The sequence below is a fragment of the Anomaloglossus baeobatrachus genome, chromosome 5, assembly GCF_048569485.1.
Source record: "Anomaloglossus baeobatrachus isolate aAnoBae1 chromosome 5, aAnoBae1.hap1, whole genome shotgun sequence".
NCBI classification, from domain to species: Eukaryota; Metazoa; Chordata; class Amphibia; order Anura; family Aromobatidae; genus Anomaloglossus; species Anomaloglossus baeobatrachus.
In genome coordinates this window covers 495,419,731-495,433,917 of record NC_134357.1, presented here as the reverse complement: position 1 = coordinate 495,433,917, position 14,187 = coordinate 495,419,731, and the positions used below count along the sequence as shown (strand labels likewise).

The 14,187-nt window shown below is 43.9% G+C and overlaps 1 protein-coding gene across 5 annotated transcripts in view; it reads right to left on the bottom strand.

Moving 5' to 3' along the window:
* The window catches only part of NTN1 (netrin 1), a 201,786-nt gene that overhangs the window by 55,324 nt on the left and 132,275 nt on the right, over positions 1 to 14,187 (bottom strand). For all 5 annotated transcript variants that reach the window (XM_075350761.1, XM_075350763.1, XM_075350764.1 and 2 more), the window contains exon 3: positions 5,937 to 6,125. In XM_075350761.1, coding sequence (XP_075206876.1) covers positions 5,937 to 6,125 — 189 coding nt within the window. The remainder of the gene's footprint in view (positions 1 to 5,936; positions 6,126 to 14,187) is intronic.

The window sequence follows — 14,187 nt, the reverse complement described above, 5'->3', positions numbered from 1 at the left end:
CATTAATTCCATGGTGCTGTACATGAGAAGGGGGTTACATACAAAATACGTATACAAGTTACAGTAGACAGACTAGTACAGAGGGAAGAGGGCCCTACCCTTGCGGGCTTACATTCTATAGGATTATGGGGAGGAGACAATAGGTGGGGTGTAGGTCAGGCGGCGGCTCCGCACGGTGGTCGGGCGGCAGCTCCGCACGGTGGTCGGGCGGCAGCTCCGCACGGTGGTCGGGCGGCAGCTCCGCACGGTGGTCGGGCGGCAGCGAGTTCATTGTAGATTGTAGGCATTTCTGAACAGATGAGTTTTCAGGTTCCGTTTGAAGTTTGCAAGGGTAGGGGATAGTCTGACGTGTTGAGGCAGCGAGTTCCAGGAGACTGGGGATGCTCGGGAGAAGTCTTGGAGTCGGTTGCGTGAGGAGCGAATGAGAGAGGAGGAGAGGAGGAGATCTTGGGAGGACCGGAGGTGACGTGTTGGAGTGTAGTGGGAGAGTAGTTCGGAGATGTACGGAGGGGAAAGATTATGCACAGCTTTGTAGGTCAGTGTTAGAAGTTTGAATAGGATACGGTGGAAGATTGGAAGCCAGTGGAGGGACATGCAGAGGGGAGAAGCGGGGTGGTATTGAGGAGAGAGGTGGATAAGTCGGGCAGCAGAGTTAAGGATGGACTGGAGAGGGGCGAGCGTGTTGGCAGGGAGGCCACAGAGGAGGATGTTACAGTAGTCGAGGCGGGAGATTATGAGGGCATGCACTAGCATTTTAGTAGATTGCAAATTGAGGAAAGGGCGGATTCTGGAAATATTTTTGAGTTGAAGACGGCAGGAGGTGGTGAGGGACTGGATGTGTGGTATGAAGGATAAGGCAGAGTCAAAGGTCACTCCGAGGCAGCGAACTTTGGGTACTGGCGAGAGCGTGGTGTTATTTATTGTAATAGATAGATCAGGTGGAGAGTGTAGGTGAGACGGAGGAAAGATGATTAGTTCAGTTTTGGCCACATTGAGCTTTAGGAAGCGAGAGGAGAAGAAGGAGGATATAGCAGATAGACATTTCGGGATTTTGGACAGCAGAGATGTGGCATCTGGGCCAGAGAGGTAGATCTGGGTGTCGTCGGCATATAGGTGGTATTGGAAGCCATGGGACTTTATGAGTTGTCCTAGGCCAAATGTGTAGATAGAGAAAAGTAGGGGTCCTAGGACAGAGCCTTGAGGGACGCCAACAGAGAGATGGTGGGATGAAGAGGTTGTGTGAGAGTGGGAGACACTGAAAGTGCAATTTGAGAGGTATGAAGAGATCCAAGAGAGGGCAAGATCTCTGACACCAAGGGAAGAGAGGGTCTGTAATAGGAGGGAGTGGTCAACGGTATCGAAGGCTGAGGACAGGTCTAGGAGTAGGAGTATAGAGAAGTGTTTGTTCGCTTTGGCAGTAAGCAAGTCATTATATAATATGAATATAATAGTGACCACACAAAATATTCACACTTTGGGCACAATTTGACCATTTTCACTTATGGGTGTCAGCGGTTTAAACATGAATGGCTGTGTGCTGAGTTATTTAGAGGGCACACCATATTTACACTGTTAGACAAGCTGAACACTGACTACTGTACATTGTACCAAAGAGTCTGATCTTCAGTGCTGTCCCATTTAAAGATATGCTAAAATATTGACAAAAATGTAAGGCGTTAACTCACTTTTCCGTTATACTGTACATAGATATATATATATATATATATATATATATATATATATATATATATACACACATACATGTATATTTAAGGGTCTATACAGCTCCGGTGAAATACCTGGACACACTTGTTCATGCAGTGGTTCGCCTTGTTTTTATTGGGATGTGCACCTTGTAGAATTAGAATGAAAGCAGGAAAACCACAAGGGAAACTCAGATCCCTCACAGTCTCCCCCAATGTACTATGATGATGGCTTTGCACTGCTTTTCTTTCTATTGGCTTCATCAGGTTGTCACCTAGAATGACTTCCAACAGTCCTGAAGACGTCTCTAGAGATTGCTACTTCACCTTCACTCTGCGTCCAATTCATCCCAACCTATCTAAATTGAGTTGAAGTTGGGGATTGAGTAGGCCATGTCATCTGATGCAGCCTCCATCCCTCTCCTTCTTGGTTGCATAGACGTTACATAGCCAGGAGGTGTTTTGGGTTGTTGTTACAACACAAATAATTGTCCCAATAAGTGTAAACCACATGGAATTTTGTCGATGCAGAATGCTTTGCTCGCCATGGTGGGTAATGTGCCTTGTATTTGGAATAAATCATAAACGTTGTCATCAGTAGAATGCCCAACCCCCATCACATCTTTCTCCATGCTTCACGGTGGGCAATACACATGTGGAAACTATCTGCTCACCTTTTCTGCATCTCACAATGACATGGTGGTTGGTCCCAAAAGTCTCAAATTTTGACTCAACTGAAATATTGTTTGTGGTCCTCAGTAGTAGCTTTATTGCAGCAACTCAACCACAAAGGCCACTTCTCGCAGTCTCCTTTGGACAGTTTATGTTGAGAGGTGTCTGAAACTTGATATCGTGTATCATTAATGAGGGTTGTTATCTGATGTGCTCCCAATTTATGTTTTCCGACGCTGGTAACTATGAGGAACTTATCCTCTCCAGCAGAGGTAATTGTTGCTCTTTCTTTCCTGGTGTGGTTTTCGTGAGAGCTGGTTTCACTATAGCAATTCATGTTTTTCAGAATTGCTCTTAAGGATACCTTCAAGGTTCTAGCATTTCATTGAACTGACTGACCTTCATGCTGTAACCAACGACGGACTGTTGTTTTCCTTTACTTAGATTAGGGGTTCTTATTCTTACTTTTGGCTTAGAACAGTTATGGAATATAGCTCAGCACTGTGCACCAACACTACCTCAGCAAAATACATCTGATCACAAACACATCCAGAAGGCCAATGATTCCACTAACAAATTCTTGACCAGTCATACCAGTTCTATGGAGGATATTCCTGTTGATGAAGCTTCCAGAGAGAATGCCAAATGGGTGTAATGCTGTCATCAGAGGAAAAGGGGTGAATCTGAGGAATCTAAGGTGTAACACATTGTGGTTTATTTCACGTGTTTCTTTAATACTTGTTTCCATATATGTTCCTTTGTGGTTTTGCTGCTTTCAGTCTGAATCTACAATGTTCACATTGAAATAAGAATGCGGAAAATAAATGGGTGTATCCAAACAGGTGACCAGAGGTAAGATGGCTCATTCTAAATTTGATGGAATCGTCGTATAAATTCCAGTCATTCTGAAGGCAGACGTGTGACATCTCAGTGCCGATATGCCGTCCGGAGAGTGAGGGGTTACCCGGGTAAACCTGGAGGATTTGTTTTGGCCAGGTGGATTAAAGCTATCAAAACCCTTCTATTGAGATGGGACAAAGAAAGAGCACAGGGACGGCCGGAAACTGGATTCCTGACACGTCCCCGGCACTGGAGAATCACAGGGCTTTCCGATATTAATAGGAGACGTCTGGGTACATTATTAAGAGGCTTTTCGTGCCAGACCAGGGTGACCGATGACATAAAGGCTGGGCATGTAGGGGTCGTCCCTTTTCAGTTTAAATGATGGATTTCATTTCAGTATTGTCCCCAAGCCTGAAACATAATATGGTTGAGATTAATCCGAGGAAGGAATAATAATAAACTCGACTTCCCTGCACTAATACGTAAGACGATGAACGCAACGACCCTAAGAATTCGGTGGGCTCATATTTGTTACCCATAGGATGATTAATAGGATAGCAGCACTAATTATCTAGTGTAATTGCCTGGCACTGCCACCCTGAGTGCCTTGTAGTGAAGGTTTTGCACCACTGACTAATGAAGCTGTATACAGACGGATGTTGCAGCTGCCGGCCAAGGGGCTGGATGTGACTTCATAGTCCTCTCCTACAGTTGTGGGAACAGCTTCACCTCAGGCGGACAACACCTGCATCCACATACCCAGGTGCCCCCTCCTCCCTTCATTCTCTGAAGTGTTTGCAAGTGGCTTAACCTGCCTGTTCCCCTCCACCCTCCCTGCAATCTGCCCCAAAAATATGTCTGGGACCATTCGTCAAAGCATCCAGCCTTTGTACCAAAACCTACACCCTCCCCCTTCCCTTTTTCTCCAGGTCTGCTTAACCTGTTCAATGCGTCCCACTGTCCCCTGGTATGCACACCTGTGCCGGGCTCCCGTGGTGGGGGGGTGGCGCAGCCCTATAAACTAAATATTAACCTCTTTCTCCGACACTGGAATTTAACAATTCGATTGCCAGGTGGTGACTCCATTGAGTTACCAGAAATGAAAGGGTTAAAATTCCATGTGGAAAGTCTTTCCAAACTTTTAGGGTACGTCCACAATGGACTCTCACTGTGGAAAATCCGCTGCAGATTTTATATATATATAGTGAAATCATCAGCATAAATTTAAAGGCTTTAGAGGATTTAAGAGGATTTAAAAATCTGTCAACGTCACTCGATCCTTTACTGACTTTCTCGAGAGCTTCAATCTGATCCGCAATATGTGCGTAATAGCTATCTCAACTCTGTGCTTTCTACCATAGGATTCCTCTACAAAGGCAGATAAATTGCTCCTAGTTATGATAAAGTACATTGATCGTCGGTCATTAACCAGTTCAGGATGTTTTCACTTTTGCCTGTTTTATGTCTTTTGTTCTCTTTCCACACCCAGCAATCACATGATCACTGGGTGCAGCGGAGGAAGCACTGTGAGTGCTTCCTAATCTGTATATACAAACATTGGTTCAGTGCTTTATATACAATGATTAGGAAGGCAGACGTTTGCCTTCTCTTTAGCGAGTCGGTTATACCTGACAGCTGGCTCCCTGACCTCGCAGCTACACAATATCCGGCTAGCTGCTTTCTCTGCATTGACATTTTAGAATGTCAGTGCAGAGTAAAGCGTGGACCACCCGAAAGTATAACATTTTTTCAGCAGTCCAGAACTGGTTAATTACCCTTTTGGCATAGCAATTAGGAAGAAATACAGTGAACGTATTATCGTGCATTCTAGTTGCCAGTCCACTGGTTTGCGCTGAGAGGGATATGTTAAGGGCTAGAGTTGCCAGTCAATTGGATTGCTCTGAGAGGGATGTGTTAAGGGCTGGAATTGCCAATGAACTGGTTGGCTCTGAGGGGGATATGTTAAGGACTTGAGCTGATAGACAACTGGGGTTATTATATGACAGGAAACATTGAATTAGGAGGCGAATCCATAGAAAACAATCGATGACTTGATTACGCGTTTTACCAAATCCACATTTCTAACCTGTAAAACCCGTTCGAATCAAAGCATTGTGTGTCACCTCAAGATCCAGAATATGACTTTATTTTGCCCTGTCACTGAAAAGACCGCCATGTACAAATGTATTGGCCCATAATGCTCAATCTTGGGGGGCGGCTGTGGCTTTAAAATGCGAGTCTCTCGCCCAACTTAGGAACAAGAATTGTCTTTATTTTGGCGGGGAGTCTGGGCTGCGTGAAGAAGTGGCATATCACCACCCTTCCCGAATTGGCAGCACTGTACTGAGTCGGCCACCTTGTGTGCCAGCACAAGTGATTTTCACACATCATTTCTGCCAGGCCAACGAACTCCAAAAAGGAAAATGTAAGCGACATCTTTCCAGCTGTTATGATATGTCGAAAAGGTTTTTTTTCCCACTTTTTGGAGACCCCCCCCCACCCACTCACCCATTAGATCCAAGTTATCACGGCACGTGTACAATGTCATAAATGTAACTGAGCCATTTCACAAACAGGTTTTCTTACAAAGAATGTGACTCTACAGGCGAGGCCATGCATAAAACACACAATGACGTCATCCGCGGTCTGAGGTCATCGCAAAATTCCTTTGCATGGGTAGAACATTTTTCTCTATAGACTGAGCTCAGCTTTCCTCACCTTTACAAGCCTTTCTGTGGGTGATGGGCTTGGTCATGTCCCGGTAGTAACCTTCTTTGCAGTAGTGGCAGTGTCGGCCGGCCGTGTTATGCCGGCAGTTTAAGCAGACCCCTCCGCTCCGGCGACCTGACAGCTTGAAGAGCTCCATGTTGAAACGGCAGCGGCGGGCATGGAGGTTACAGTTGCAGGCTGAAAAAAAAAGGAAAAAGGCAGAAAGAAGCATGTTATACTGGTCACCACCATAAACACAAGCAAGAGTCACTGTGTACCTAGGACATGTTAGATGGCGAGGAGCAACACTGGAGCAGATAGACTGTATATTACCAAAGCCTTTACGTTACTAATGCAGAAAAATAAGAAATGTAGCTTTAGGGGATGGCTTTGTAGGTGTCATCGAAGGGTGATTTTGGGGGGAAAAAAAGAATAAAATACAGACACATCAAAAAATACCTATATTGAAGCCTCATCCAGGTGTCCTTATCAAAAGAACCAACTTTCCAATCACTGCAGTATTTTCTGATGATCTAACTTTGGTGTCCTTGTTCATACATTACACAATTATTCCATAATCTGGCACATTTTAAAGACTTATCCCCCAAGTTATCCCCTATCAGTATAAGTGATAACTTGCTGATTGCTGGGGTCCGACTCCTGGGACCGGCCATGATCTTGAGAATTGAGCTCTGCAGACCTGTTTAGAATGGAGCAGAAGTGCGCATGCTCAGTTTCAGGGCTCGGCTTTCTCTGTCAGTCTCATTGACAATGAATGGAGCGCAGTTCAAGTATGCTCACTTCCACTCCATTCCCAGACAAGGCTGCAGATCCCAATTCTACAAACAGGCGACAACTTAGCACTTTGTGGGGTTTATTAATGACCTTTGAAAATGTGCCCACATTCACACATTTTATTGAGGCCTAAGGACTGATTCACACTTGTTATCATGGGGTGTGATGGGATAACTGGGAACCGAGGCTCCTAAACTGGCTCTTAGACTAGGGGGCCCAAGCTGTCCCTGATCCCAGAGATACATCTAATGGTGACGATGTCTGCGCCACCTTCCTTGCCCTTCTCCTGAACAGCCCTGATCAAATACCCTCTCACCCTCACCTCAGGGAAGGACAGGGACAGGTGTGGTTGAACCTACAGATAAGAACAAACAGGTTTAATCAAAACTCGATCACACAGCATGCTCACACAGAGGTATTAGACAACAAATGATAAGGAGGAAAATAAGAGTAGAGAGGAAACATCAAGATGACAGGAGAAATCCCCAACAACTCCATGCACAAAGCAATACAATCACCAGCAGGACTGGAATACAACAGCACATGGACCGGTGTAGCTAAAGCTATAGTTGGATTGGAAGACAGGCACCTCCATCTCAAAAAGGCCTGGGTCTCCCACAACATGTGATCCAGGAGGTAACCAGCAGGCTAGCAGAAATTAACTCCTACAACGCCAAAGCCTGTCTGTGCAACTCAGAAGCACCAGCGAAAGTATAGTGAGGAGTATCAGACTCTGCAGTGTGAGCCATGTCAGATGCCACTATGACACAAGGCAAGTTTAGAGCCAAACACTGTGTGACACTTGTGCATTACTGATCCATAGAAATTATTTATTTTTTATTAGTTATAATAGAAAACATTAATATTGATCCATATTTTGATATATAAATGTAAATATGGACAAAAACAGAACAGGGCACCTGTGCAAGAACTCTATATGGGCCCTTTGAAACCATATGCTCATCACAAAATACCCCTTGATATAACTGACAAAATTTGTTTGCCGTTTGGAAGGTGAAAGTGGGCCACCTTACCCCCTGGACCGCTATGTGGCTGCACTAATAGTACTTCCCCCCTTGTGTGAATGAGGTCCAAGGCTGGGATCCGTCAGTAGTATTACAACACGCTACTTACGGTCCCACCATTGTCTGCTTGACTTCCATGTTGTCCACTCTTTTCTATGTACATGTGAGGTTCCCAATGAGGTCCCCAAAACTTATCATGAGATCCAAATTAAGTAAATCCAAGAACATTTGCACCCAAGACTGCCAAAAATTAAAGGTGGCACCACAATAGTGATTGCTGTGGCTGTTAAATCATGGGAATGAACCATCGGTGATAAGAAAGGTCATCGATCTGCTAAGGTATGAGTACCATGGGGGTGAACAATGAAAAGTTATTACCAGGACCATAAAACTCAAGAAATTAGCTATAAATCTTAACACTCCCTCCATCGGAAGTTCTCAAGGGAAATGTTTGAAAAATGTTCCCGTAAGTAGATCCTAGGGACATTGGAAGAGGGTGCAAAGGTGCCGAATGCATCTTTACAGGTAATTATTGGAGACAAATAGTCTTCAATTATGAATGCTATTATTTCGACCACCGGTATGATTGTGTAAGGAATGTCGGGCCATCACCTTCACAATGTCTGATGCAATCGTCAAGATGAATGATGAGGAAAGGGACATTGAGAGAAGTGTTTGTAAAGTTCTGCTTTGATGCCTAAAGTCCTACAAATATTTAGTGGGGTCGCTGCTTGTGAACGTCCAGCGACAGGAATTTCTTGTGTCTGACAAGGATCCACTGTCACAACAATCCAATCCTGATGATGGCCTCCTGACAAGCATGATGACGAGCCGATAGGACGGGAAAGGGGGGGGATGGACGCTTCATGGTGTTGACGATCTGATGAGTGAGGACTTGTCTGGAGACACAGAAAGAGTGTCTGAAGAAAGAAGGTTACTCAATAGATGTTCTTCAGGGTGTCAGGGGAGGGGAGAGGTGTCAGATTTGAACGCATTCTTTTTTTGGAAAAGACTTTAGACCTTTTTATAGCACAAGCCTATGGAATCTGAACTTCAAGAGTGATTCTCGGGAGGGGGAGAGGAGTCGCTGTTCATTATCAAGGATGGGCGAAATCCACTTATTGTACAATTTCCTATTTTGTAATACTTTTTTAGGCTACAACCTATTTTTACTCCATTTTTTTGGGTTTATTATGAGCACGACAGACCCGACCATTGTATGTTACATTGTTTCTGTGCCTATAATAACCCAGATTTGTTTGTAACGTCTGTGTCACCACTTTGGAACTAAAACACCCCATGGACATGTATTTAGTCTAGACAAAAAAAAAGAGTGAAAAATAAACTTTCAAGGGTTCCAAATTTGTTTCACAAATACTTTTTGGTTAAAAATGTCTTTTATTGTTCCCAAATTTAAATAGATAGTGACATCCTGTTATTTTATAAAATATTACCCTAATTGCAGCAAAGTAAGCTTTTCGGCTTTACTAAATCTCTCACTTTATGCTACAAAATCTTTTTGATTTGTGATAGAATAGAATAGCTTTTTTCGGTGTCCTTTTTCCCCCAGACAGGGATGCCATCATACATTTTTAAGCCCCATACAGTCAATTTTCCAGGAGCCCCGTGAGACCTTCCACCATGATCAATAAAAAAACTATAAATTGTGTTTCTATAACCTAAATTAAACTTCCCTAGAGCCTGCATGTGTAAATACTGTATATACCAGCAGTGAATAATCGGCACCTATAAATATATACCAGTAGTGAATAAACCACACCTATGAATATACACTTATCAGTGAATAAATGACACCAATAAATATACACTATCAATGAATAAACGGCACCTATAAATATATACCAGCAATGAATATACAGCACCTATAAATATATACCAGCAGTGAATATAAGGCACTTATAAATATATACCAGCAGTAAGTAAACTGCACCTATAAATATACACCAGCAGTGAATAAATGGAATTTATAAATATATACCAGTAGTGAATAAACTGCACCTATAAATATACACCAGCAGTGAATAAATGGCACGTATAAATATACACCAGCAGTGAATAAACATCACCTATAAATATACACCTACAGTGAATAAACGGCACCTATAAATATATACCAGAAGTGAATAAAGAGCACCTATAAACATACACCAGCAGTGAATAAACGGCACCTATAAATATATACCAGCAATGAATATACGGAACCTATAAATATATACCAGGAATGAATATATGGCATCTATAAATATATACCAGCAGTGAATAAATGGCACCTATAAATATACAGTTAGGTCCAGAAATATTTGGACAGTGACACAAGTTTTGTTATTTTAGCTGTTTACAAAAACATGTTCAGAAATACAACTATATATATATATATATAATATGGGCTGAAAGTGCACACTCCCAGCTGCAATATGAGAGTTTTCACATCCAAATCGGAGAAAGGGTTTAGGAATCATAGCTCTGTAATGCATAGCCTCCTCTTTTTCAAGGGACCAAAAGTAATTGGACAAGGGACTCTAAGGGCTGCAATTAACTCTGAAGGCGTCTCCCTCGTTAACCTGTAATCACTGAAGTAGTTAGAAGGTCTGGGGTTGATTACAGGTGTGTGGTTTTGCATTTGGAAGCTGTTGCTGTGACCAGACAACATGCGGTCTAAGAAACTCTCAATTGAGGTGAAGCAGAACATCCTGAGGCTGAAAAAAAAAGAAAAAATCTATCAGAGAGATAGCAGACATGCTTGGAGTAGCAAAATCCACAGTCGAGTACATTCTGAGAAAAAAGGAATTGACTGGTGAGCTTGGGAACTCAAAAAGGCCTGGGCGTCCACGGATGACAACAGTGGTGGATGATCGCCGCATACTTTCTTTGGTGAAGAAGAACCCGTTCACAACATCAACTGAAGTCCAGAACACTCTCAGTAAAGTAGGTGTATCTGTCTCTAAGTCAACAGTAAAGAGAAGACTCCATGAAAGTAAATACAAAGGGTTCACATCTAGATGCAAACCATTCATCAATTCCAAAAATAGACAGGCCAGAGTTAAATTTGCTGAAAAACACCTCATGAAGCCAGCTCAGTTCTGGAAAAGTATTCTATGGACAGATGAGACCAAGATCAACCTGTACCAGAATGATGGGAAAAAAAAGTTTGGAGAAGAAAGAGAACGGCACATGATCCAAGGCACACCACATCCTCTGTAAAACATGGTGGAGGCAACGTGATGGCATGGGCGTGCATGGCTTTCAATGGCACTGGGTCACTTGTGTTTATTGATGACATAACAGCAGACAAGAGTAGCCGGAGTAATTCTGAAGTGTACCGGGATATACTTTCAGCCCAGATTCAGCCAAATGCCGCAAAGTTGATCGGACGGCGCTTCATAGTACAGATGGACAATGACCCCAAGCATACAGCCAAAGCTACCCAGGAGTTCATGAGTGCAAAAAAGTGGAACATTCTGCAATGGCCAAGTCAATCACCAGATCTTAACCCAATTGAGCATGCATTTCACTTGCTCAAATCCAGACTTAAGACGAAAAGACCCACAAACAAGCAAGACCTGAAGGCTGCGGCTGTAAAGGCCTGGCAAAGCATTAAGAAGGAGGAAACCCAGCGTTTGGTGATGTCCATGGGTTCCAGACTTAAGGCAGTGATTGCCTCCAAAGGATTCGCAACAAAATATTGAAAATAAAAATATTTTTTTTGGGTTTGATTTATTTGTCCAATTACTTTTGACCTCCTAAAATGTGGAGTGTTTGTAAAGAAATGTGTACAATTCCTACAATTTCTATCAGATATTTTTGTTCAAACCTTCAAATTAAACGTTACAATCTGCACTTGAATTCTGTTGTAGAGGTTTCATTTCAAATCCAATGTGGTGGCATGCAGAGCCCAACTCGCGAAAATTGTGTCACTGTCCAAATATTTCTGGACCTAACTGTATACCAGCAGTAAATAAACGGCACCTATGAATATACCCCAGCTGTGAATAAACGGCACCTATAAATATACCTCAGCAGTGAATAAACGACACCTATAAATATATACCAGCAATGAATAAATGACATCTGTAAATATATATCAGCAGTGAATAAATGGCAAACAGCTTTCTTTTACATATGAGACACGATTGTGACAATAATATGGTACTTAAAATTTTTTTTTTTTTATTTTACTATGTTCTGTCCACTTTTACATCCTGCAGATTGGGTCCATGTCCAAAGACCCGCATTGATCGCTCAAAGAACTGTGCACTCAGCTCCTACACAAGTGCTCGCACTGACTGTACACATTTCTGTGGGCATGCTCATTGAGGAGAATGCATCACTCTCCATTGTAGATTGTGTGTGTTGCTGAAATGACGGAGTGTTAAAAATGTCAATGAAGATAGCTGCACTAATTCATGGGCACCCCTGCAGCTTATCTGTTGTGGTGTGCCACACAGGTGTCCAGAGACCCCCATTCTGCCAACATATCTGGATCCCAAAGAAACTATGTACTATCTCTCTTCCCTCTCTGTCTTTTTTATATTTGGCATACCTGAAATTAAATTGCTAAGAATTGCAGGCCTTGAACTGTTTAAAGAAAGGGACAAGGACTTAAGGGGTTAAATATATTAAGGGGGTTTGGAGGCAGGAAGGAAGCTCGAGTGAGATTGGTTGTAAGAGAGCTATGTCTGCAGTCGCGGTATACACAGGGGCAGTGTGAGTACTAAATGGAGCCCCGCCCACCCACATGGTAAGCCATGCCCACATGTTACTTTCCAGAGCCTGGATCTCAGGGAGATTTTGATGTGACATCACAGAAAGCCAGAAGATCATATAACCGGGAGAGGACAAGAACTTGGAAAATCAAGGTACTTAGTAAAGTGCTTACCAATGGACATGTAAAGTAGTGGCCAACCCCTTTAAGGGATTGGGTTTGGTCACAAGGTTCTCTTAAGTTACAGACCTGTTCACCCCCACCACACCTTATTGTTTAAGGTTTTAGGTTACTTAATTTTGTTATTTGGTTGTCACATCTGGCAGGGATCCTGGTATATATGTCCCCATCCTGGTATATATTTTGTCATCCTGGGCCATTCTGGTATATATGCCCTCATCCTGGGCTCATCCTAGTATATATGTCCCCATCCTGGTATATATATCTGTAGCGCTCCTGAAACCCTCAGGGCACTACAGGGAACTGCATCCTCTTGGGGATGCAGGACCTACCCCCTGACACCTGGAGTACCAGTGCCGATTCCATCCAAACACAACCAAAATCCTAGTTCACCACTCCACACTGGGCATAGAGGGTTAACCAGGTAAGGGGATGGTCGCCATGGGAACGAGTCCCTGGGTATAGCCAGCCTGTTGGGAGGGGTCAGTTAGTCAGTAGTAAGAAGAGAGTGGAGTAGGACACAGGAGAGGTGTGCAGACGTGCCTGAGCTGGGTCCATGAAATGGTGACCCTGGGGGCACAGGAGAGAGGTCGCCAGGACGGGAAACGGAGATACCGCTGGGACCGGAGCACGCACGGGGCACAGGGCCCTAGGTTAAGCGCAAATTTTAGACTGTTTCACGGACTTCACCGAACCAAATAATCCGGGGGCATCAGCAGTAAACTAGGATTGGGGTTCGGACACTTACCTCCCCACAGGGTCCGCACTGCCCACTGTACGGAGAAGGAGACTGTACCCCAAAAGGGGACAATCGGGGCCCCCAAATGCTCCATGCTACGGGGACCCAATCAACTAAGAGTGCCGGGGGCAGAGCAACCTGGGTCACTACATTGGCACTGGCCCTCCAAGGGACCTGAATCAGCAACCCCTGGGTCCACAGTAAGTAGAGACTGTTAAAGACAACCTGGTATGGTCTCTGTTATTGCCTCCGTTACATCTCCCAGGCACAGCCCTACCTGCGGAGGGCCTACCATCACAGCTGCCACTACCAACAGCCCTGGGAGTACCCACATTCAGCAGCAGCGGTTCTCCATCCTTAACCACAACCCACAGGTGGCGTCACATGGCAACAAACTCTTAACTCCCCTGTAAATACTCCCATTAACAAAAGGGGCCCAGAGCATGGGACCGTGGCAACGGCCACCAAAGTGACATTCCCATTTGTTACTGCCCGGGACCGGGTACCTCCTTCTCTGGGCGCTACATATCCCTCATCCTGGACCCATACTAGTATATATGTCTCCATCCTGGTATATACATCCCCATCCTGGTATATATGTCCCCATCCTGGTCCCAACATTGGTATAATTGTCCCTATCCTAGTATACATGTCTGCATCTTGGGCCTTTCCTTTATATATGTCCCCATCCTGGTATATATGTCCCATATCCAGATATATATGTCCCCATTCTGGGCCCATGCTGGTATAAATGTCCCCATATTAGTATATATGTCCTCATCTTTGACTTATCCTGGT